The 25,635-nt window shown below is 42.3% G+C and overlaps 1 protein-coding gene across 4 annotated transcripts in view; it reads left to right on the forward strand.

The window, feature by feature from the left end:
* CLDN10 (claudin 10) overlaps positions 1-22,917 on the forward strand; it is a 99,813-nt gene extending 76,896 nt beyond the window's left edge. For 2 of the 4 annotated variants that reach the window (XM_024755299.1, XM_024755300.1), the window contains exons 2-5: positions 6,827-6,988; positions 7,077-7,158; positions 21,089-21,196; positions 22,419-22,917. In XM_024755299.1, the coding sequence (XP_024611067.1) occupies positions 6,827-6,988; positions 7,077-7,158; positions 21,089-21,196; positions 22,419-22,539 (473 nt within the window). In that variant the 3' untranslated portion in view covers positions 22,540-22,917. Of the gene's footprint in view, positions 1-6; positions 264-6,826; positions 6,989-7,076; positions 7,159-21,088; positions 21,197-22,418 lie in introns of those variants that run through there. The other 2 variants (XM_024755298.1, XM_024755301.1) reach the window with 2 other exon arrangements.
* Positions 22,918-25,635: the final 2,718 nt, after the last annotated feature.

Below are 25,635 nucleotides of genomic sequence, written 5' to 3' on the forward strand. Positions count from 1 at the left end.
TCCGAGCAGGTGCGCGAGAGCGAGCGCTGCTACAGCTGGCGGTATGGCGAGCACGGCGTCGGAGATCATTGCCTTCATGGTTTCCATCTCCGGCTGGGTGCTGGTGTCCTCCACGCTGCCCACCGACTACTGGAAGGTGTCCACCATCGACGGCACGGTCATCACCACCGCCACCTATTGGGCCAACCTTTGGAAGATGTGCGTTACCGACTCCACGGGCGTCTCCAACTGCAAGGACTTCCCCTCCATGCTGGCTCTAGACGGTCTGCATCCTGTCGCCCCCCGCCCCTGCCCCTCGCTCCTCCACGGCCTGCCGGCGGGGCGCCCGCTGACCCCACGACCCCCGGCGGGACCCCCGGGCCGGACTCCTCCAAAGCCCGGCCCCGCTTTCTCCCTCAGTGCCTGAAGGAGCCGGGGAGAGTCCCCGGTGCCCGTGGCCCTCCTTCCCCGGACGTCAGTCCCGCGGGGGGCGCCTGTCCGATCCCGGAACCCCGGGGCGGGAGAGAGGGGCACGCAGACAGGCCTGGGTGGGGTAGGTGACTCTCAGGCGACGGGGATGGAGGGAAGCAGCTATGTTGTCTCGAGAGTTGAGGACAGGGCAGTGGGACCCCCCTCTCTTGGGGACTGTTAGGACACGGAGTCACGAGAGGGGGCTTGTCTTCTCCAGCCAGCACTACCCAGAAGGGCTGGATTCTGATTAAAATGGACTTGTCAGAGCGAAATCTGCTTGCTCTGAACTCCCTTTAGCCATTTCATTAGTTCTTTTAAAAGTGTGTGTGGGGGGAAAGGAAACGTTGCAGGAGCACCCGCTCCAAACCCCCCGCCCCGCATCTACAAATGAGTCTGCTGGGCTTTAACTCTGCCTCTAAACGTTAGGAACATAAGTAGCCCTAGCCTGTGCCGCAGAAAGTAGAGAATTCTGGCCAGCAGGAATCTTGTGCGGGAGACCGACAAGTTCTGTGTCGCGCCTCCCAAGCCCATTCTCAGCGTCTCCCTCAGCGTTGTTCTTTAGTAAATTGTTTTCTACGTAGTTCTTGTTAGCGACGCTCTATACTGTATTGTATTAGAACAACAGGTGTTCACAAAGAAAACTGGCTCTTTTTAGTCTCAACAGGTGTTCACGAAGAAAACTGGCTGTTTTTAGTTTCAGACTGGCTCTTTTTAGTTGACAGTGGATGTCAACCTGGTCACACTGATTGCTCAAGTTCTAGGCTCCTTTCTTCCAGGATTTTACAGCACATGACTAGATGGATCCCGACAGAAACTTGAGAGTCATTTACATTAGTTCTCAACTCGAGGTGTTTTCTTTTTCTTTTATTACTGCTCTGCAAGCTTTTATTTGCATAACTGAGTAAATAAAGGACAAGATTTAATCCCCCTAAGATGGTGCTTGCCACGAAAAGCAAACTGCTGCTCAATGGAGGTATTTGATGGAAACTCCGTATAAGGGAATACGTGTCTGGTTTTAGATGAGTGACACCTGGGTCTGTGTCCTGGTGTGTGTACAATAAGTAGCTGGTACGCTCTTGATTCCCTAGAATTACGGTTGAATTTCCTGTGTGCCGTAGAGCACACATCCAGGTAGATGTTTGAACAGGCAGGCTCTTGTTTCTGTGATTTACATTCAGGAATACGGGATTGACAGTTACCGTCCTAAACACATTCTTCTGTTGTAACTGTACTGTCACCGAGATAGCCTGCCAGATAGGTGCGCTTCCTTCTTCTACAGGACAGCTGGGGGACAAGGAGGGGATGGAGAGATGAATGCTCCATGAAGGTTATGGGGTGAGGATACTGTGCACCTTCTGTGTCTGAGCTGAGAATGGACGTCATGGTCTCAATATTTGGGGACAGGTGGGGTAGTGAGGAGGAAGGGGAGCCATCCAGCCCTAGAGAGGAGGTGTGACATTTGTATACAACCCAGCTCGCAAAATGGCCTTCCGCGTGTGCTCGTGTGTCTAGAAAATGACTTTAAGAGACGTAAATGACTTCACCTCTTGTTCTGCATTGTTTTAAAATTAATAACGTAGCTTTACGAGTCAGTACATATAGAAGTAACTGTTTTTTAACAACGGCATGGTATTCATTACTCTGGACAAACTGGTTTATTTAACGACTTACCCATTGTTGGACATTGGACCCTTCCTAGCTTTTCACTGTTCTTAGCACTTTACTGAAAACCTTTCTATTTGCCTCTTTGTGCGTATGTGTGTATCTGTAGTGTAGCTACTGAGGAATAGTATTGCCGGAGCAGTAGAATATTCATTTTATTATTCAGTTTAAATCGTCCAATTACATTCCACCAACAGTGTATGAGAATACCTGTTTCTCCACGTTCTCACCACCAAGTTTTTCATCCAGTTTAATGGGTGACATCCTATCATGTTATTATTTTATTCCCTGATCACTGTGATTTTGACCACCTTAGCATGTATTTATTGACCCTTTTTGTGTGTGTGTGACTTGCCTGTCCATATCTTATGCCCATGGTTCTTTTGTTTCCTCTTGGTTTAAATGATTTGTTTTTTTTAAATTCTGGATATCAGTCCTTGATTTATTATATATGTTGCAGTCTCGGCCCATTGCTTGTCTTTTAAATGTGTGATGTCTTTTCTCATACAGAACATTGAAATGTGTACTATAATCCCATTTATCAGTCTCTTCCTGCTGGCTTGGCCTTTTGTGGCTTAAGAAAGCATTGCCTATCACAAAGTTATAAACTTACTTTTCATCATCTCTCAGAATAATATTTGGGGGGAGTTCAACCACACAGCTACATTTTCATGTGGAGGTAAGTCAGTTCCCCCAAAGAGGAGGCCCCTCTGCTTGTTCGCGCTCTGCCGTGTATTTTCTGGGCAGCCACATCTGCTGGTTGCTGGGCCTAAGGCAGGCCCTGCCTGCAGCACGCTGCATGTGGATTTCCTGGTTATTGCACTAGAAGTGGAGGGAGAAAGCCATGTTGCCAGGGGCTGTGGTGACCACAGGCCTGAGTAGGCCAGTCCTCTCCTTAAACCAAGCAGAAAAATCCAAGAAGGGAGAGAGAAGGCTCACAGCTCTCCCCGTCTAGTCTTAAGTGGAAGAACATGCCTCTTGGACACAGATGATGGAGTCATAATTCTGAATCTCCTATGTGAGGTCAAAGCTCTGATTGCTCATCATCAGGGGGTATCATTGTTACCCCAGTTCTCCCTACAAGGAAAGAGCTAAATGTGCAGGTTTAATGTTATGCCATGTTAAGATTCCAACTGTAATGTCTGCTTAGAATCAATCTTTGTGTTATGGAAGGGAAGCTTTGATGTGTTTCTTACCATTCACTAGACGCTTGGTTCATATTCCTCCTGTGAAGGAAGTGCTGTTATCCTTGGGTTTTACAGATGAGAAAGCAGGCTTGGAGAGATTAGGTAATACAGTTGAGGATACACAGCAGGTACAGAGAAGAACCAGAGGTGAAATTCAGAGTTCGTGTCTGCCCCTCACACCACCCTTCTCTCCAAGGATTTGCAAAAAGTACGCAAAGCCTCTAGCATGAGAAAGCGAGTCCTTTTTTTCTTCCTTCAATCAGCAGCGACCAGGTGTACTGCTAGGGAATTGTCTCCACCAAGTGGATATTTTCATTTTTGCTAGCTGGAAATGGAAAATAAGGTACATTTGGAAAACCATTTTAACTTTTAAGGGACACCTTGAAGTTTTCCTCCAACAGAATTCATTAATTTAAAGTCACAGTAATTTACTAATTGAAAAGCTCACCGTTGAATGAGCTGGTGATTTCTGTTTATTGCTAACCCGTATTCCTTTCAAAGCACCACTTGAACTGCAGCTGAGCATTTTGAGCCAGTTTTTTTTTTTTTTTTTAGTATACGCCATCTATTTTTGTTAGTGGGAATGTTTGCCATTTCTTCCAAAGGAGTTAACTATAAATTATACTTCAGAGAACTTCTGAGCAAATATGTTCATGCCTCGGCACTTTAATGTGTTAATTAGCTATTAACGGTGTCAGTAAATTAGACCTGTCAAAAATAATGGCCTCCTTGACTAGGTTTTTACCACCACTTCACTTGAGGGTGTTACTTATAAGTTTTGACCTCCGGAACTGTTAAAAAAGCAAGGTTGTAGAGGTCTGCCTTGCAAAAGATAAACTCTGAGAGAGTTTGTGGGAAGTCACCCAAGGCTTGAGTCTGTGGGTGTTTTAAGGACTGGTAACCCCTAATTTACAGACCTCAGGCTTACCAACAACTGGATTCCATCTATGGCTGACAGTGGAGTTTATCCCCAGGAACTCCAAACCCTTCTTTTATGCATGCGATGAGTTATCAATTTATTGCTACTGTTCCCACACCAGAGAGAGTTACCTTCCCCACCAAATCAGGGTTCCGGTTGGTTCTGAGGGAGGACCTGACCTCATCAGAACCTGCTCTCTATCTCTCCTCTTGTGCTGAGAGGGCAGAGCTGATCCTGCTGTAGGTACCAGGGCTGAGACCGGAGAACTGAGTGAGACACTCGGGGGAAAAAATGGTATGAGTAGTGGTTAAAGTTTAAAGCCTACTGTTATTTTTCCAGCCACGTTAAGGGTTGAATTCATCAGCCTGGGATTCTGACCATTGTGTACCATTTGGGAAAATGTGTTTTATGTTCTTAGTGATCAGACCACAGACTTAACCTTTTGCAAGGCTCGTGTGTTTTCTGTACATGAAGCCTGTAAGATTCCTAAAATAATGCAAATTATGGTGCATGATAAGATTTTCTAGAATAGTTTTTAAATATAGGATAGAGGTTATATCACACACACACTCTGTTGTCTGTTTAGGATTACAGTAAGAGTTAGCTAAAACACCTCAAAACCACAGGCTAAAACAAATCTCAAAAAATAATGAAACCACACTGTCCCAGTAGCTCTGGTGGTAAATGATGAGTCAGTTGTGGTTGTCCTGGAGGACTGTATTTAATCTTGCAAGGAACTAACAGGCTTCCTCCCCCTATGCTTCTATTGCTCCCTGGTTTCTGGTTGGGGGACTTGAGGGTTGAAGGTTTTTTTTTTTTTTTTTTTAATTTTATTTATTTATTTATTTTTGGCTGTGTTGGGTCTTCGTTTCTGTGCGAGGGCTTTCTCTAGTTGTGGCGAGCGGGGGCCACTCTTCATTGCGGTGCGTGGGCCTCTCACTGTCGCGGCCTCTCTTGTTGCGGAGCACAGGCTCCAGACGCGCAGGCTCAGTAGTTGTGGCTCACGGGCCTAGTTGCTCCGCGGCATGTGGGATCTTCCCGGACCAAGGCTCGAACCCGTGTCCCCTGCATTGGCAGGCGGATTCTCAACCGCTGCGCCACCAGGGAAGCCCGAGGGTTGAAGTTTAAAATAGAGCTGGGTCACTGTTCAGCGGCAGAAACACAGATAGCCCTGCAGCACTACTATAGCTACCAAAATAAGCCTCCATTATCCTGTCTTGCTAAAGATAAGTTTCTTTTGCTGTTTTTGACGGCCTTACCATCAGGGAAATTATTTTCTGTCTGGAAGTCGTTCACCCTATAAAATAGAAGATCATTGTCATTACATTCTGCATTTGTAGGGGCCTAAATCTGTTCAGTTAATTAGAGCATCTTCTGGGTACTCTTCAAAACGGATCCTACGGGTAGGACTGAAACTTAAAATTTTATTCTTTCCCTGAGAAACATAGACTGGAGGCCACCTTCCCCCATTATTCCCTGAATATATGATTATCGTAGCCTTAGAATTATTATTTATCATTGACTTTGCCTGAACACAATAATAAATGACTTGGTGTATCTTGGCACTTATGAGTTTTTTCATATTAAAAAGTTTAATGCCAAATGTAAACCTGAGAGATATGTACGTTCATTGGCTTAACCAATGAGCACACCAGTATGTGCCATCATTATTTCAGGTTGAAATACGGCACTGTTTCAGTCTGAAATGAAAATGACGGCATGTGGTAAAAATGTATTAGTTTAAATCCTGTTAACTTAAAATTTGTTAGTGTCTGGACAAAAGCCAGGCTGAAGTTTACCATCACCCTGGCTGTGCAAATAAAAATACGTGACTAAGAAAATGAATGGTGTAGGAGGAATGGTCAAACAAACCAACAGAACAAGCTTTCAGGATACTTTGAAAGCATCCATTTATATGCAAACAGTTAATTTCATAATTACAAAATATTCTTCTAGGAACCAACTAGTGCTTATTTAAACCCAATGTTATTATGTGTGCCCTGAAAATTTTTAAAAGGTCATGAAAATACATCTTGATTTAGACTTCTCATGGTTCATGATGACATTCCAATCAGTCTCATTTATAATCTTTCACTAATATTAGAAGATGTGACTCTGTGGGAGCTCTGCTCGATTATAAAGATCACAACGTCAAAACCATTGAAACATCTGTTTTAAAGGTCTGATGTGCAAAGGAGTAACAGGGTTGAGATAGTGGCAGATGAGGTTTCCCAGGGTGAAAGGCAGTATTGCATGGGTTTTGTAGTCAGAGCTGGATGGAATCCATTTCAACCCCTTACTAACTCGTCTCTGGCACATTATGTAACTTTTGTGTGCCTCAGTTTCTTCATCTGTGAATATGGGAATAATAAGACTCAGAGATATATCCTGAAGATCATGCATATGGCAAACTGAAAAGTGTGTGACATAGAACAGACACTCCGTACAGATTTACTTGCTTTTCTTTCTTGCTTAACATACGTTTTAACCATTATGGTTATTTTTTCGGAAAGCAGAACACTCATCCACGAGGACAGTGTAAAATGAGAGTTTCTTCCTGGAAAACCACATGTTTTATGTTAATGTAAATGACCTACTCTAATTGCAGGTTATATCCAGGCATGTAGAGGACTTATGATTGCTGCCGTCAGCCTGGGCTTTTTTGGTTCCATATTTGCCCTGTTTGGAATGAAATGTACCAAAGTCGGAGGCTCAGATAAAGCCAAAGCTAAAATTGCTTGTTTGGCTGGGATTGTATTCATACTGTCAGGTAAATAGTAACTTTCTTCCAAACAAGGTGCTTCAGGATGTTAACGAAACGCCAGTAATCATAGCCCTTTCCTTCTGATGCTCTTCAGGGCTGTGCTCCATGACCGGGTGTTCCCTGTATGCAAACAAAATCACAACAGAGTTCTTTGATCCCCTCTTCGTGGAGCAAAAGTAAGTACTCTTCTTAAGTCTGTATGCTTGTGGCTCACAGGAAATGGATATAAAATCATCTTCTAAATTAAGCTACATAAATTTCCTCCATGGCTCATGAAAGTGAGACATACTAATAAATGATGTTTGATGACATCATTCAAGAGCAAACGTTTTATATGCTACATTGGCAAAAGATGCATCGAATCACTGCATTAGGGTTACATAGTGTCTTGTCTCTAAATAGCTCAAGGCATAGGATTTAGAATGCTAAATGTCATCTACTGTACGAAGTCACGTAGAGGAAAAGTGCAAGAGAGGTGTAAGGTGGGGAGGAAAGAAGGATAAAATATGACAGCAGAAAACTAAGAGCTTGCCTCGATTGTTGTCCATCCAAAATGATATTTGCCAGATGTTCTGGGCCAGCTTCAATCTCAGGCATTGAGATGAAAACTGAGACTGTGATCCTGAAGATTAGAAACGTTTAAGTGATATTGAATGAAATACTATTTTCATTTTTAGTTACATTTGTTCTGTTGACCACGGCCTTAACACGTTCCACCTAATAAACCTTTGTAAAGAAATTGTACATGACTCAGGGTTTTTAGAAAATGGTGTAAGAGTGGCACAGACACCCAGATGTGACTGGTCTCAGCTGCAGGGGAATGGTTTGGCACTTACAGACCAGTTTGTTTGTTGGTTTTTAATTATGGGCTGTTGCTTTTTATAGTTTCTCTAGGCTTATTTCTTTGCATTGGGAAAACCCAAGGAATACCAAATTAGAAATAATAATAGACCAAATATTTTGTCTTCTGTGAGAATATTCCCACAGACTTCTGTAGAAAGCCGCATGTGTACTGCTATCATGCAGGCTGGGGATTCTCTTTCAGTCTTCAAATCAAATGTTATGGAATTTTAAAAGAGTAATTACTAAAATGGCTGATCAGGGTCCATTACTTTTTTCTGGTGGATTTAGGAATCTTTAGGAAATGATTTTTCTAGTACTGTCTTTAGTTTATGCATAAACAGTAAATGTATGTATAATGAAAATAATAGCTAACACGTGTTGAGCCCCTACCATGTACCAAGCAGAGCATTGCAAATATTATTTTATTATTTTAGTCTTATAACATCCTTATGAAGTAGGTTCTCTCTGTACCCCCTTTTTTAAAATTGGGGAAAGAATTCAAGGAATATGTGCGAGGGAACTTGGACTAAGCTAATAGGCTGATTGAACTATGATTCAAACCAGGCAACCAAACTCTAGCACACTTAACTCTAAAATGCATGATATATAATATTCTACTATTTTGTAATTTTTGTGACAGTATGCCACATATATTTTTCATCAAAGAAGTTTCTTTTGTGCAGTAGTGTTTATTGTGAAATTTTATTAAATGGAAAACAAAAATGACTGCTTCAGACCCCAGTATGATGTTCACTCCCCTACCTATGTTAGAAAATGTGTTCTGATTTGTAAACTTTCTCCTGATTTTTTTTTTTTTTCTCCTGATTTTTGATAATGAGATTTGCACCGATGTGCATGGCACCAAACATTGAGGTGAAAACTAAGACTGTTCTCCTGAAGATTAGAACCATTTTAATGATATTTAAATGAAATATCAGTTTTCATTTAAATATTATACTTAAATGATATTTTTATTTCAGGGTTTGATATCATAAATATACCACAAAATCATTTCTCACAGTTTATTTTATTAAAGACATTGCCGACTTTTCTGGATTACCTTTCGTACATCACTGTTCTGTCTTCCTGACAATCATTAATGATGTCTTTGTCAGACTCTTAAAAATCATTTTCATCTTTTCTCACAAGGCCGAGGCTAGTATCTGTATCTGTATGCACAGTAACTTAAACCTTTCCTTTGTGTTCTGTGCTTGCTATATGCTCAGTCACCTCACTCCGTTTAGTACCACTGGAATTTCTTATTCTTTCAGATTTTCGTTAAACTCAGTTCAGTAATTATGGACTGTGAGAGGTTTTCCTCTTTTCTGCATTCTTGGTGCTACTTTGAACTATTCCATTCCCACTGTGAGCTTCCCAGCATCCCTCTTTCTGTCTATGCCTACTCTCTCTCTGTTTTCTCATCTGGAAAATCAGGATAATCATAGAGTTGCTGTGAGAGTTAAGAGAGTGTGTATATGTACCCTTAGAACTGATTAGAAAAGAGCAAAAGCCTTGTATTAGTAACTGTATTGTGTTAGCTATTATTCAGGTTGCTTTTTAATTGTGTGTAGTAGTTAAGATGTACCTTATCTTTATGGATGTCTTTATTAGCTCTTTTCTGCAATGACTTAAAAATATAACACCTACAATTTGCCAATTTACCTTAGGTCATTAAAAACACAAGAGTGAGGGATTATGAAAAACACCATGGCTTACAAATTGGTAGATCACAGGTCCTTCACACCAAAAAAATACAGACTTTATTAAAAAAAAAAAAAAGAAAACCTGCATATTGAGAACATGTTTAGCTCCTTGAGATCAGAGCTCACTCACATTTCTATCCCAGCAGTGCCTGGCACAAAGAAAGACCATGACTTATGTACAAGGAATTATCAACGCCTGTTGAGAATTGTTAAATATGATCAGACGCTAATTACCCACAATGGTAGAAAAGAGGCATGAAGATGACATGTGACACCTACAGGAATTCACAAACTTTATTTAAATACAACTTCTATAAAAACCAACCAGTTGACTAACTTGCTGTCATGTGTTTTCCTTTTATCAACACCTCTCGTGGAGGAGAAGGAGATGGAAATTAGGAGGATTAATAAGCGGCAAATTGGGTATCAACACAAAGTAGACTGATTCCATAGGTTTTCGGGTTTTTTTTAATATTTATTTATTTATTTGGTTGCACCGGGTCTTAGTTATGGCAGGCAGCCTCCTTAGTTGTGGCTCCAGGGCTCCTTAGTTGTGGCATGCGAACTCTTAGTTGCAGCATATGGGATCTAGTTCCCTGACCAAGGTTGAACCCGTGTTCCCTACATTGGCAGCATGGAGTCTTACCCACTGTACCACCAGGGAAGTCCCTCCGTAGGTCTTACAAAATATCATAATTTTTAAAGTGAGATTTTGATTTTGGCATATTCTAGGGGATAGGGCTTCCTAGCTGGCATTTGCTAGAACTTAGTAAGTGGTGCCTCTGATGTAGTTTGTGCGTGAACACACAGAGGAATATGTTGGAGAATCACTACCAAAGGCGGGGCCAGCCCTGGAAGAGTTGGGATAAGGGCACCGCTCTAGAGGGTTCTGACTATTTCTTTGGTGTCTTCATGGATCTGCATGAGGGTAAGTTCCTTGAGGTCAGAAAACATCTATTTCATCTCTTACTTGCCTAGCATGGTGCCCGGTATGTGAAATCCTGATCTGTAGAACTAGTCCTTTCAGGATTAGCAGAAAAGCCTTCTGTTATCTCAGCAGACTGAGGAAGCCTCAGAGAGGATGGAGCTAGGAGGCAGCTCCTCTTCGCACCCTTATCATGCATTCATCTTTCTCCAGCAGCGTGGCTCCCTTCGGTCCTAGATGGCCTGGCTGTGGCATACGCATGCGTGTGTTTGGCCCTTAGGAAGGGCGATGAGGCACACCTGCTTGCCACAGGCTCTAGTTTAAGTTTCTGGTGAGCAGATACTTGTCCCAAAATGCACTGCAAAACAGTTCAGGCCTCAGAACCTAGTTTTGTTGCTGTTTTTCTTAAGGATTCTCTAACATGTAAATTGAATCTTCTCTGTGGATTTCGAGGACATCCCTATATAAGACTCACCTTGGTTGCCTAAGTTACAAACACACAACTAAGCTCATCCACAGAGCTCCCACCACATTCCTACTATGTGCAGGGAACTCTGTACGTGCTTTATTGACGAGGGAACAGAATGAGTGGCTTCTGGTGTATCGCTGGCATAAAGATTGTGGCAGTAGCGCTGCAAACAGTAGTAGGCTTTGTGTTCAGTGGCTAATTATTTCTGAAACCCTTCCTTTCCCACAGCTCATATGGGGAGATTTTTCTTCCTGCCTACAATCATTTGACAGAACTGCAATCTTTAAAGAGCTTCACCTGACTGTGGTTGTTTCTGCCATTTCTCCATTTTTTCCTTTTGTTTTACTTCCTTGTGTCCATTCAAGTTGTGATTATGTTTTATGGCTCCAGGATGGGCTCCTGCAAAGCCTTTAAAACTATTTCTCAACTCTTCCCTTTGGGCTGTTTCAAACCAACTTCCTCCTTTTTATTAAAGCAAAACCTACTACATAAAAAAAATCTATCCTCTTGCAAGCTTATGGTCACCAGCACTCCTTAGCGTGATTCACCGTATCATTGTGTTGAAATATAATCACATATCCCCCCCCATGGCTTTGTTGTCCAAACCACTAACTTCTGAGTGTCTTGCTTTGTTTTTTCTGAAATAGACTGTTCCGAAGAGTTGATTGGCTTAAAGAGTTGTTCTGCACAAAGAAACTTCTTTTCAAGTCATGCAAAGTTGGGGCACTGAACCAATTTCCTTAACTGAGGAAACAGGAAATCGTGATCTTAGATTTATTCGCTTTTAGTCAATGAGATTTATCATGAATGTTTTGGCTCAGATATTCATATTTGGGTCTTATCATACTCCAGCCTTTTTGAGAGCTTTTAAAACCATGGAGTTATTTATCTCGAGCACTCTTCATTCAGTTAGTTTCTACTTTAGAATCTAAGTTTTACTTTGGTAAAATCTTTTCATCATTGTGGTTACTTAGTAGTTAGAGAAGTAAACAGCTGTCTACTTCCCAATAGATTCCCTCATTCTTGTTATCTGTCAAGTTCAATGCACAAGAGACAATTCAAGAAGGACGTTTCTAGGTTACACACATTTTCCTGGGTGAAGCTGAAAGGAATATCGATCTCACTAGGTGACCTTGCCTAGATATTTAACTTCTCTCTTCTGTCCTTATTATAATTTAATGAATTATAGATGTCTGTGTACTTAAGCTTATTGCAATCATGAGGTTATTTGGAGAATGAATTATTTTTGGTAAAAGGCTCATAGATTCTCAGATAAGGGATTCCATAGAAGTGCCAAGTGTTAGGAACAAAACAGAATTTGACTGTTAAATATTAAGAAGGTGTTACTCTGTGATTTCACTTTGTTCTGTGGTAGCACTGGCCACTTCAGATCAGAATCGCTCTGATGCTTTGGTTAACGCTGGCAGGACTTAAAAATATACTTGGAAATCAAGTGTTTGGCAACTGTGTTTTGTTTTCACTGACCAGTATATGAAGTCACAACTCCTTCCAGTTTGCCAGCCTTTCTGGTAACTCAGCTTTTAGCACCACCACCCCGTTCCCTCCCTTTGTTCACATCCCAGCTAACCACTGCATATCCTGCAGGACTTGCATTCTGCGTAACGTGCCCACCTCCGTGCTCCCTTTGCCCTTTGTGCTCTGATTATAATCCTACTGGGCAGTGACACTTGCTTATCGGTCCATCTTCCAAACCAGATCAGGAGCATCTCGAAGTGAAGACCACGTCTTGCTGATTTGGGCATCTCTTGTAGCTAGTCCCTGCTCCGTGACATTTCCAGCAGGTATGGTCAGTCAGCAGTGGTGTACAACTGTCTGTCTGCACCTCTCCTAGAGTGGAAAGACTGTACGCTTGGGGAGATTTGGTTAAAGGAATGGGCAAGGAAGGCAGCCTACACACTGGTTAAAAATGAGGACCTTGGGGCTTCCCTGGTGGCGCAGTGGTTGAGAGTCCGCCTGCCAACGCAGGGGACACAGGTTCGTGCCCTGGTCCGGGAAGATCCCACATGCCGCGGAGTGGCTGGGCCTGTGAGCCATGGCCGCTGAGCCTGCGCATCCGGAGCCTGTGCTCCGCAGCGGGAGAGGCCACAATAGTGAGAGGCCCACGTACCGCAAAAAAAAAAAAAAAAAATGAGGACTTTGGATCAGGACTGCCTGGGAGGGAACCCCAGCTCTGCCATTTATTAGTAGTGTAACCTTGAAGAAATTACTTTCCTTTCTGTGTTCTGTGTCCTTTGTCCTCAATAACTATGAGGTTATTGTGCGGATGAAACAAGATAGTACATTTCAGCTATTTAGAATGTGCCTAGCATATAGTAAGCACTCAGTAAATGCTAGTAAATTAATTTTAATGGTACTGACCCTTAAGCAGAGGATATTAATGTAGCAGGTCATTATCTTATATGCTGTGTTAAGGGTGGCCACAGAGAAACGTATATTGAAATTTTGGAGGCCTAGTGGAAAGGATAATTGTTGTAAGACACTTGACTCTCAAGAGGAAGGCAGTTAAGGGACCTAGCATGAACCCATTTAAAAGAAACAAGGCTTGTGTAATTCCTTCTCTTTATTTCTGATCATCTCCATCACAGCTTTGAGTTAGAGATACGCAGCAATTTGAAACTGTCAAATGGATAGACACTTCTGAGACCCTTCTCATGAGAACTCATCCTATGTTCATCTTCCCAACTCCAGGTTCGATTCTAAACTGCTTTCAGGCAGTCTGCTGAGGATTTCATGTAGGGTATGCTTTTTTTTTTTTTTTTTTTCGGTACGCGGGCCTCTCACTGTTGTGGCCTCTCCCGTTGCGGAGCACAGGCTCTGGACGCGCAGGCTCAGCGGCCATGGCTCCCACCCGCTCCGCGGCATGTGGGATCTTCCCGGACCGGGGCATGAACCCGTGTCCCCTGCATCTGCAGGCGGACTCTCAACCACTGCGCCACCAGGGAAGCCCTAGGGTATGCTTTTAATTGACCCACGCTTTTTTGCTGCAAATCCATCTGTATTTTCTTCCTTCAACGTAAACAGTTGTGCAAACCCACCTTCACACCCACAGACTCTCGCTGGTCATGGCCCCAGGTGTCACAGGACAGCCCTGGTTGTTTTAGGAATTTCCCGTCTTGGAGCACAGCCCCCGCCCCCCCGCAGTGTCAGTTTATTCAGACTTCAAAGTTTACGAGAGAACATGTTACTGTGCCTACTTTGTGTTGTGACTCAGCACATCGTTTCCCACCTAAAATCAAGGCCCAGTAAACCCCCAGTTATCCACACGAATGGAGATCAATGGCATGGACGTTGCTCAGTAACAGATTTGTTTTTGAATTGAACTGTGTAATTTTGGGAACAGGAGGTGGTCCTTTTACATTATAATGTACTTTGACTAATATTATATTAAGTTATACTGTGGATGGTTTATAAAATTTCCATGAGTAATCGGCAAGAATCAGAACTCCTGTAAGGACACTCACTGTGCACTTTGCACACGGTTAGAGAGGGAAGGAGGCAGAGGGGTTAAGAGGCGGGTTTTTGAGTTCACTCTCTGCTCAGCTCCTGGCCCTGGCCCTGGCCCTGGCCCTGGCCCTGGCCCTGGCCCCGGCCCCGGCCCCTCTGTGATCTTAGGGAAGATGCACTTGCTTCCTCTGGGTAATGGGGATAGCACCTGCTGCTTCTCAATGTTAGGGGGATTAAAGAAAGTAACATATAGACAGCACCCCCGACAGTGGCACATGGTAGGTGATTACCTGCTCTTAACATACAGTCTATAGAATTCTGAACTACCCTAATGATAACTCATAACACGCAGAAAGGTAAAGCACGCATGTCTGTTATAAACTCTAAACCAGAGAAAAGAATGCGTGCGTGTTACGAACATTGAAAAGCAATTTAGAATTCACACACACACACAAATCAGTCTTTATTTTGCGTTTCCTAAATTTGAGAATTCTCTGTGAAGGTTCCATATGCAAGTAGGTGCTTATTATTTAAATTATCCCATTCTACTCTAGCCACCATTTGCGAAGCACCTGCCGGTATTTCATAGTCCTGTAGGAAGCTTTGGGTAGGAAATCTTGTGGCCTCTTCCAGACCGTTGAGCAAACTGTTAACTGGTGTGAATTGCATAAGGAGAGGAGAGACTGCAGCAGCCTGGGGAGATACACGGGTCGGTGGGCACTAAACAGCCTGCTTCCGGTGCCTGGGACCCCAAAAGGATGTGGAGTATTTCGGGGAAATGTATGTTTGTAGATAATGCCTGTAGAATGCTTGTTTACGTAAAATCCATCCGTGCAGTTACATAGACCTTGGATTATATAAGCCTATGAGTTGAGGAAAGTTTCTTTTTGCTAGTAATCTTTAAAAGATTGGTATACCAATGGAATTCAATTTTAAAATGTTAACATTGATAATATATGGGTGTGCTTCCTAAACTTTAAATTTTTTTTTAACATATTTAGTTGTTTTAAAGTAACTGGAATGTTTTGGCTGCTACCACCCTTGATTAAAATGAGGAGTAGGACAGTATGTTTGAAAAAAGACTATCCTTGATGTCAAAAGACTTGGCACCTAGCTCTGTGACCTTCAGCAAGCTGACTTTTCTCTGGGGATCTTAAAAGGATGAGGATTTTTTCATTTGTGAAACAGTTTTTGTTTTGTGTTTGGAGGAGCTGCATTTTCTTTTTTCAAGTCCAACAAGCCCTGATTTTAATTATTACGCTCACCTCTTTTTGTGCTGGGTGAAAAGACAGCCTGAGGGAATTCTGAAAAAATTCCATACCCTAGAGCCACTGAGAATGCAATGAGCCAGAGAGAGCGAAAACACATCTTTCTGAAATGACAACTGAAAACGCATTGTACTGATGGTGTTTTTTCACATTGATCCCATCTTTTACTTAGCTAAGGTGTACACAAAAGGGAGAAAGAGTGTTGGTTGAGAGCTCGGGGACTGGGATCATAGTTATGGGTTTTAAATCCTGGTTCTACTATTTGCTTAGCTGAGGTATGGGGAGGAAAGTAATTTGATCTCCCTCAGCTTCAGTTTTTTCATTTGTAGAATGACCGTGGGAAGACCTCTCTCTCAGGATTGTAATGAAGATCAAATATGATAACACATGCCAAAACAACTTAGCACACAAAACAAAATCCTAGTACAGTGAGCTGATAGTAATAGTAGCTATTGTGGTGGTGGACTGTTACTTGAATCACATCTATACAGATTTGGGAGAACAGGTAATGTTTACTTTACAAAAACATGCTCTTCTGCTTCTCTTGTTTAGTTTCATCACAGCTTACTATAATTATTTGCTTAATGTCTGACCATCCCCACTAGACTGTAAGATCCTTGAGACCATAGCTGTGTTCTCTCATCCATCCTGAAACACATGGTTCGCACAATGCCTGGCCTGTCATTTCTGTGCTGGTGACCAGGATAGGCTACACCAGCTCCCCGTGGATGGCAAATCAAGTCACAACAGGGGATTGGGTGCAAGAGAGACAGAGGGAGTAGCTGAAAATAAGAGGTGTCCCTCAATCCGTTCACTCAGGATTACTGTGCAGGTTACAAGGCTGAAATAGGAGACGAAGTATGAAATTCATCAGAATTTAGGCCAGGTGTGGTTCTAGCTCAGGCTGTCTCAACAGGAAATGAAGATGTGACCAGTAGCTGGGAGCCCCAGGTACAGCCAGGTGAATAAGAATTAACTTCATCTAGTAATTCAGGGTACATTTTAATGCCTTAGATCTTTATGGTTCTTTTTTGGGAAAATAATAAGTGATCAGTCTGTGTTTTACTTTCTCTGTATAGAAGAGAAAATTTTCCCTACTGTTTACTAGATTCACATTCAATTATATACATGAATTAAGGTAATAAGGCAGCTTTGATGAGTCCTATCCATTGAGCAGAATGTCTGAGAGATATTCCAAAAGCAGTGTTCTGATCTGTAAAACGGAGTTATGTCCCTAGCCTGACGGTCCTGGATCTGTCTGGTGCTAAGCAAATTGATAGCCTTTCAGAATAATGAAGAAACTTTGGTGATTTTAACAGCTGGATAAAGAGGCCGCTCTCGTAGTGGGAAAGCTGGTCTAGGGCCAGGAGGATATTGTTAACAAAAGACAGACCTGCAGCAGATCTGAAATTTGGCTAATCATCTGAGGTGTTGAAGTCTGCTTCTTCCTGTTACCAAAAATGAAGAAAGATTTCCAGGCAGAGACAAGAGTTTCCTGATAAATGTTAAAGGAGACGTTGCCCAGAACAAACGAGTGGATGTTACCTTCAATCCTGTCTTTCAATAATACAAGGCCATTTTTGCCAGATCACGTACACTGATGGGTGTGAATTCAAGTCACTGTTGAATAAGTCTGCTATACATGTCTTTCAACAGAATGAAGAAGAAAAAGTCTCTGTAAGAGAAAGAACCAAGTCACAAAAGCCCTCACATCCAAATTGTTAAAAATTATTGGTATAGACGTGGAATCTCTTAAAGACTTCAGCTCTGAAATGGTTCTGTTTATTAGATGTTTGTCTCTGACAGAATTCATAAGAAGTTCAGCAAGAGGGAAGACATATGGGAACATATGTATATGTATGGCTGATTCACTTTGTTATAAAGCAGAGACTAACACACCATTGTAAAGCAATTATACCCCAATAAAGATGATAAAAAAAAAAAAAGAAGTTCAAAAGGAAATGATATTCTCCTTGGAATAGAGTCTATATTTAGTGACGTCAAGAAAATCTAAAAATATATTTAAAAACAGGAATAAGTGAACCAGTTTTTGATACAAGCCAAACTCATGACTCTTAAGTCCCCTCAGAAAGTTTCAAGATGCTTAAATGAATATAAAGACAGAGTTTCCAACATTTGAACTGCTTGGGTAATTTATTCTCTGATTTCTACACATTTGTATGTTCTTTTTATTTTTTTTACTTTTAAATTTTATTTATTTATTTATGTATTTTGCGGTACGCGGGCCTCTCACTGCTGCGGCCTCTCCCGCTGCGGAGCACAGGCTCCAGACGCGCAGGCTCAGCGGCCATGGCTCACGGGCCCAGCCGCTCCGCGGCATGTGGGATCCTCCCGGACCGGGGCACGAACCCGCGTCCCCTGCATCGGCAGGCGGACTTCCAACCACTGTGCCACCAGGGAAGCCCCTGCTCTTTTTATTTTTTTAATATTTATTTATTTATTTGGCCGCTCCGGGTCTTAGTTGTGGCCCACTGGATCTTTGTTGCCGTGTGCAGGACCTTTGTTGTGGCATGCGGGATCTAGTTCCCTAACCAGGGATCAAACCCGGGGCCCCTGCATTGGGAACCTGGATTCTCAACCACTGGACCACCAGGGCAGTCCCTGCTCTTTTTAAATGAATTGATAGTGCCGAGCTGTGGTTTGATTTCTACAACCCTAACCCGTAATGGACTATTATTAATAATTAGAGACTTACTTTTAACCATGATGCCTGGCACTGGCATCCTATTTTAGAAAGCTAAATATTTTGGAAAAAGTCTCAGACTGTTTCTTCCAGGAGTATTTATACTGAGAGTTAAATACTAATGCATAGTTTCAGGAGAGAAAACAGCCTAAGCTCTAGGGGGAAAAATAAAGAAAAATAGAAAGTATCATTAAATTGTAATCCTGTATTCATGTCCTCCAAGTAGAAATTTTCACTACGCTCATCCTTTAGTTGTCTCTGCAGTAAAAGGATGACAGCAGACGGACTTGATGCCAGCTTGCTATGGGAATTGCAGATGTTTAAAGAGGTCCGGTGACAGGCACCTACACCTTGGCAGCCCCTCTGCTCGTTTTATTTGTGTAATCTCATCCAAACATCATACAAGGAGGGCTGGTTGTGGACATCCAGGATATCCTTTTTAGATGTGTAACATGATATTTAATGAAGGTATCTTTTATAAAACTACCAGTTTAACACTTGATCTGGCCAGCTCTTTTGCTTTCACCTGTGCCCTTCCTTCACTCTTCAGTCCTCTTTGAGCTGGTTTTTGTGCAGACCGAAGGGGTTTTTCCCCACTTACGTCAACCTTCTGTTTCTGCTACTGTGTCTGATTGGAACAGTTGAAGAAGTTTCTCGGTTCCCAGAGCTTAATCAGTTCTCCAGGGCAGGGTGAGGTGCTTACAGCTGTTCCTTCCTTTAGCTCTCAATTTGATTTCCCAGGGAAGGCAACACAAGAGTGAGAAAAGAAGGGATCACAAGGCAGCGTGTACTGTGTACGTCACCCATTCCCAGTTGCAAATGGAGGCTGTGAAGTACCTCAGAAGCCGGATCTGGAAATGGGCATGTGGACCACACGGCCCTCATCTTGTGTAAATGTTGCTTCCTGCTCCTGCTGGCTGGGGGCCAGGGCCACACTGTCACACCACCACTGCTGCCTGCGCCTGCCCAGATGGGAGTTCAGACGTAGCACCACAGCATGTAGAAAAGGATGAGGCAAAGCTCAGGACAGGCACAGGTCACTCACGCCAGCTGCTGGCCACCTAAGCCTGGCCCTGGCCCTGCACTTGGTTCAGGGGGACAAGCTGACCTTGGCCCTGACTTTCCCCTCTCACTCTCACCTCTTCCTTTCTGTTCTCAGCCCCTCTGTGGATTCTGTATGATCCAAACAGACCCTTCCCACTCTGACTTCATTTGACACTGAAAAGCACCATTAGGTAGGGAATGTTGTCCATCAGTTTTTGCCTTGTGATGGCGGTCTGTGGGCTCAAAGAGTTTGAGGATCACTTCTTTATTTAAAAAAAAGAAAAAAAGTAAAAAAATCCCTATTCTTCAGGAAAAGGATAGGCAGACATGAGAACACTACAGCCCGAGATTTGGTATACTTTCCTCATTCCTTATTTGTTTCTCTGAAACGTATATATATTCCTCCCCTAAAAGGGTTTCCTCCAGCACTCAGCTGTGATTGCCTTTGTTGTTCTCAGTAGCCATATTTGTACATTTGTATGGTGACCTTTCCAAGTCAGGGGCTGTCTTATCTTTCCATCTGTTCTAGTCGTGAGCAGAGTACTATGGCCTGCCGTCTAGGAGATGCTTCACAGCAATCTGTCACTAAATTATAGTTATTTTTTATTCATCTCTCACTAGATTGTAGTGATAAGCGAGATGAGGCTGTACCTATCACTGACCTTTCACTGACACTGTAGAAGAAGAAAAACTATTTTCTCCTCTACTCTCCTAGATTCTCTGCTGGGACCCTGTAAATTAGGCTGAAAAAAAGGTAGATTAATAAGAGAAAACCAGAGTTCATTAACATGTGGGTCACACATACACATGGGAGTACCCAGTGATGCGTAACTCAAAGGGGTGGCTAGAACTTGAGCTTATATAGCATCTTAACAAAAGAACAATACGTTTGTAGAGAAGTGGCAAGACAAAGGAAAAAGACTTTGAGCTTCTAGAGGCACAAATTATGGGAAGGCACGTGATGAGGGAACTAATGGAAGATGAGTTAGTGAAGTTTGTTACATAGATTGCTCTGGTGCCATTTGTGGGCTGAGCAACATGTACAGTGTCTCTGGGAATTAACTTCTCTCCTTCCTGGCAGAGAGGGGATAGGGAACAGCTTTACAAATTTATGTCCTGCTTTTAGGCAAATGGGGGGAAGGCAGAGAGCTTTCCCCGTACCTGTTTCTTCTCAGTTGCTTTCAGCTCAAAATAATCCTTGTTGCCAAAGTGGCACATTTGGGGTGGCATGTTCTGCCACCCTTCAGTACCTTGCACATGACTGCACACAGCGGGTGCTTGATAAACACTGAGTTGAACTAAAATGAAAGCAAAGGCAACTTTCCCTTTTCTAACTGGAGTCTGCCTTAATGGTTTAGCCTGCTTGACAGAATAAAGAGATGGAAACCTTTGTGAGCTTCAGGCAGAGCCCAGAGGAAAGATGCTGATTGGCCAGGAGGCCCCAGCTTGAGTTGACTGCTCCTGCTTTGCCCACAGCGATGCTTTCATCTTCCTTTTGGGATGTATAGTCAAGTGATGGCTATAAAAACGCTTTGCGAAAAGCTTAAATCATTATACAGATGTTATTACTTCCTGTACAAGCTCCAATGTATTATGAGCATTTAATAAGTGTTGGCTAGTAGTGTTAAACGTTTTTTACTCCCCAAATAAGTAAGCTTTTATACTTGTGTGATACTTCTTCACAGGTATGAATTAGGAGCTGCTCTGTTTATTGGATGGGCAGGAGCCTCACTCTGCATAATTGGTGGTGTCATATTTTGCTTTTCAATATCTGACAACAACAAAGCACCCAGGTATGAAAAAGAGACAAAAATGACCTGTTAAAAAGTACAATACTATTCTGAATTGTTACACGTGGGACAAATTATAGATAGTTCATATGATTCTTAGAAACTTCAGAAACCCAGAATTGGGGCTTCCCTGGTGGCGCAGTGGTTGACGGTCCGCCTGCCGATGCAGGGGACACGGGTTCGTGCCCCGGTCCGGGAAGATCCCACGTGCCGCGGAGCGGCTGGGCCCGTGAGCCATGGCCGCTGAGCCTGCGCGTCCGGAGCCTGTGCTCCGCAACGGGAGAGGCCACAACAGTGAGAGGCCCGCAAACCGGAAAACAACAACAACAACAAAAAAAACAAAACCCCCAGAATTGGGAAAGGTTAGGAATATATACTAAATATGACATTTAATATAGTAAATATTATATTGAATAGAATAAATATAGTTCATTAAAAAAAACCCAGAGCTTGACATTCTTACATTCCAAAGCTATTGATGTAAGTAGAAATCTGGGTCTAACTCTGGGGGTATATTCTTCACTTTGGCCTCATCAGAATTTTCACATAGGCAGAAATTGCTGATTAAGGTCACCACAGTCTCCTAGTTTCCAGGAAGATGAGTTTTAAATAAGTATTTTTCTTTTTTTTATAAATTTATTTATTATTTGGCTGCGTTGGATTTTCGTTGCTGTGCCTGGGCTTTCTCTAGTTGCGGCGAACGGGGGCTACTCTTCGTTGCGGTGCACAGGCTTCTCTTAGCGGTGGCTTCTCTTATTGTGGAGCACGGGCTGTAGGTGTGTGGGCTTCAGTAGTTGTGGCACATGGGCTCAGTAGTTGTGGCTCGCAGGCTCTAGAGCGCAGGCTCAGTAGCTGTGGCGCACGGGCTCAGTTGCTCCGTGGCATGTGGGATCTTCCCAGACCAGGGCTTGAACCCGTGTCCCCTGCATTGGGAGGCGGATTCTTAACCACTAGCGCCACCAGGGAAGTCCTTAAATAAGTTTTGAAGGAGAGTAACTGAACAAATTAAGAAGCCATGAGTTTCTTCTGCAGATTCTCTTGGTCACACCAGCTGTTCAGAAATGACATTGAAATATTTCTTGGGGAGAGAGAGAAGGGAAGAAAGATAAAAGTAATCAGGGAGACAAACTTAGCTATGATGGAAGTAGGGGCAAAATGGTTTCTTCCCATTTTTGTTTGACCTACGTGTAAAAGACAATCCACCAAACTGTGTTTTGCCTTGCAGAATGGGATACACATACAATGGGGCCACATCTATCATGTCTTCTCGGACAAAGTATCACGGTGGAGAAGATTTTAAAACCACAAACCCTTCAAAACAGTTTGATAAAAACGCTTACGTCTAAAAAGAGCACTGCCCTCTAGCCGTGTCTTGAGCTTGTTTTGAACGTGAACTGTTCACAGAATGCTGCCATCAAGGTCCTCCTACAATTAACACTCAAATTATTTTTAAAATACAAATTTGAAGAACTTGTTGATTATCGGATGTAAATGTTCTTACATAGTTACATACTAATCATATTCTGTTGTGGCTTTCTATAAAAAAATAAACAGGCTATTTACAGGATTTGTATATATTTTATACATCGTAAAATATGTATATGTATTTAGCACCAAAGATTCCAGTATTCGTAACGTAGCCTTCTTAATCATTCAGACCTTGCAGTCTTTGTCTCCATTTTTTATGTTTCTTTTTCTTCGTATATTAAACAGAAGGTGTATAAGGAGTCGTGTCTTGTAAACAGTATGGGGGCAATCTGAGACTATTCCTCAGATGTTTGGGTTGAACGAACATGTACTGGCTGCGTAGAGCCGAGTTCTGGTTTCTGACCCCTGTCTGTCACCCCCGTACTTCTCCATGGCTGCTCCAGCAAGGGCTAACAGGGCCAAATGCTATTGCCCATCGCCTGGCACGTCCGCTTTAAATAACTGCTCCGGCTTCTCCAGTACAGAGAGCAGATCCTGGGGTGGGGCATCGGCAAGAGCAGAGCTGGAGACGCCCGTCATGGCCGACTTTGGGGCCAACAGAGGAAGGCCTGGAGCTGCATTGTACCTGCCCCGCTCAGAAATAACGGACCAAGTTCCAGTGTGTCGCTCAGGTCGTGTGCGTGGAACTAACCGGTAATGGAGAGACAGCATTTTTCAAGACGTGTTAAGTTGCTCCAGTGACCTCCGACCAGACGCCGTTTTATTTCTAGGGCCAGCCCCTTTACCTCATGCCCGTAAGGGCGATAGTTATCTCAGTCTGCGTGTGCCCTCACTCACTCCATCCTCATAACTGCCCCCTGAGGTAAGTGCTGTAGCAACCTGAGCTGGCAGGGGATGAAATGAAAGCAGAGGGTTGAAGTGACTTGCCGCGGCGAGTGACAAAACCACGACTTTGAACTGAGGCAGTCTAGTGTGAAATATACAGTCTCAAGCTTTGGATAATTGGTTGTCTGTGTAAATCTATGAGTCAGACCCTTTCCAATACTAATCACAGTATGGGTGACCGTAACATTTTCATTTTCTTCAAGCGTGAAAGACTTAAAAAGGAAAATCACATTGTTTGGAAGTGCTCAATGAAAGAAAAAGAACAAGTTTATTACACACATATATATGTATGTACATATGTATACGTGTGTGTGTGTGTGTGTGTGTGTGTGTGTGTATATATATATATATATATATGATTTTTTTCCCAGACCATAATAATACTTGAATACCTTTTCCAGGGACACAAATGAACTGAAAGCCGTGGAGGAAGGTTAGGTGCTACAGGCCAGTGGCGGGGCCGGGTTTTGTGAGTGTGTGTTTAAAACAAATTTTAAAACAAATTTACAGAGCTGTACTGGTGAAGACATATTTTGATTGTACTGAACTGTTCTAGCTTCTGAAGAATTTACGGAGAGAAGGGGTCAAAGTACAGAAACACTGTGTCAGTAGCCAGAAACACATTAGTTGTGTGTCAGTGAGGAGAAATCTAAGGCGATAGCCCAAAGGAAAATGAACACGCCAATTCTAGTGCAATCTAAAATGACAGGACTAACAGATAAAGAAAGGATCGGTCTTTTCAACATAACTGTTGGGTTTCCTTAGCAGACATTCATCATATTTCTCCAACCCTTTCTGCTCAGGAATTAAGACCTGGCAGACCCAGGACTTGGATTTGAGACCCAGTCTAAAGCCTACTTTTGTCACTTTCTAAGTGTATGGCTTTGGCAAGTTATTGTATAACTGTTTCTCACATCTTCAAGAAAATTATAATAACTGTCTCAAAGTTGTTCTATAAGTGAACTAATAATGCATGTTAAAAACAAACAAACAAGGAGCTCAACAGATCTCTGTGGGATAAGTGAGTGAATGTAAGGGCCTGGGTTCCTTCTTAGGCATTGTTGTAGGTTGCTTATCTCTGTCCTACTACAATGAAGATTTGATTCAGCATTTATTAGAGCTTTTAGAAACTTATCAAGTGAGTACATCTGCATAAAATTGGCCTTTGTGGGAAGTTTTTAAAAATTAAAAAATTGGCCTTTGTGGGAAGTTTTACTTGTGAGAGTGGCCCACAAGTAAAAAGGACTCTGGTGGGGCAGAAACAGATAAAACACTGTTTTTACTTTTAGGTCAGTGTGTTTACATGGCACAGCTACCAAGGCAAGCTTAAGTCCTCTAACGAGATAAGCCTAACTCAGAAATCAGCTCTAATAACTCAGCCACAGTCACAAGGATGTAATGGAGGGCTTTACTTGAAAGGTTGGCAAAATGAAGAAAGATCCAAAATCCAAAAAACCATTTAGTTAAAATGTAACTTATTTTTGGAAACAGAGTACAGATAGTACCACAAAGTATAAAAAATGCAGAAAACAGTTTATATGAACTTTTTGAATGTTGACAATGTCATTGTTAAGAATAAAATTAAGTTAGTCTTGAGGTACTTTAGAATATGGGTGCGGCATTTAAAAAAAGTGAAAAAAACTACAGACACATATGAATTCAGTATTGACTCGATCTATTCTGTTTATAGATAACTGACATTTAAACTGGCTACATTTTATTCCTAAAATAGCCAAGGTAAAGATGACACCACAGAAATGGTATTTCAAGTTCTAAAATAAAACGACATGCTTACAATGGCTCAAAGCTGCATATGGTAAGAGTACTTCTGGAAAATGGAGTTATCTAACGTGGGCCTGGCTATATTTTTATAACTCTAAACTTACTTCTATATGAAAAATAAGCAATCTACTGAAGATTTCACTGATTCCACGAATTCAATTTTAAGGATACTGACAGAACTTTATAATAAAGCACTTCCAACGTGACAACATACGTAAGAAAGATATAAAAAAAGGTCCTAATTCAAACCAAAACCTGCTATAAGAAGTTTAAAAAAAATTCACTTAAAGATTAGTTGAAAAAAACATACACTTAAACAAACACTAGAGTGCCGTTCTGAAGAAAAA

The sequence above is a fragment of the Neophocaena asiaeorientalis genome, unplaced genomic scaffold, assembly GCF_003031525.2.
Source record: "Neophocaena asiaeorientalis asiaeorientalis breed wild unplaced genomic scaffold, Neophocaena_asiaeorientalis_V1.1 scaffold141, whole genome shotgun sequence".
Classification (NCBI taxonomy): domain Eukaryota; kingdom Metazoa; phylum Chordata; class Mammalia; order Artiodactyla; family Phocoenidae; genus Neophocaena; species Neophocaena asiaeorientalis.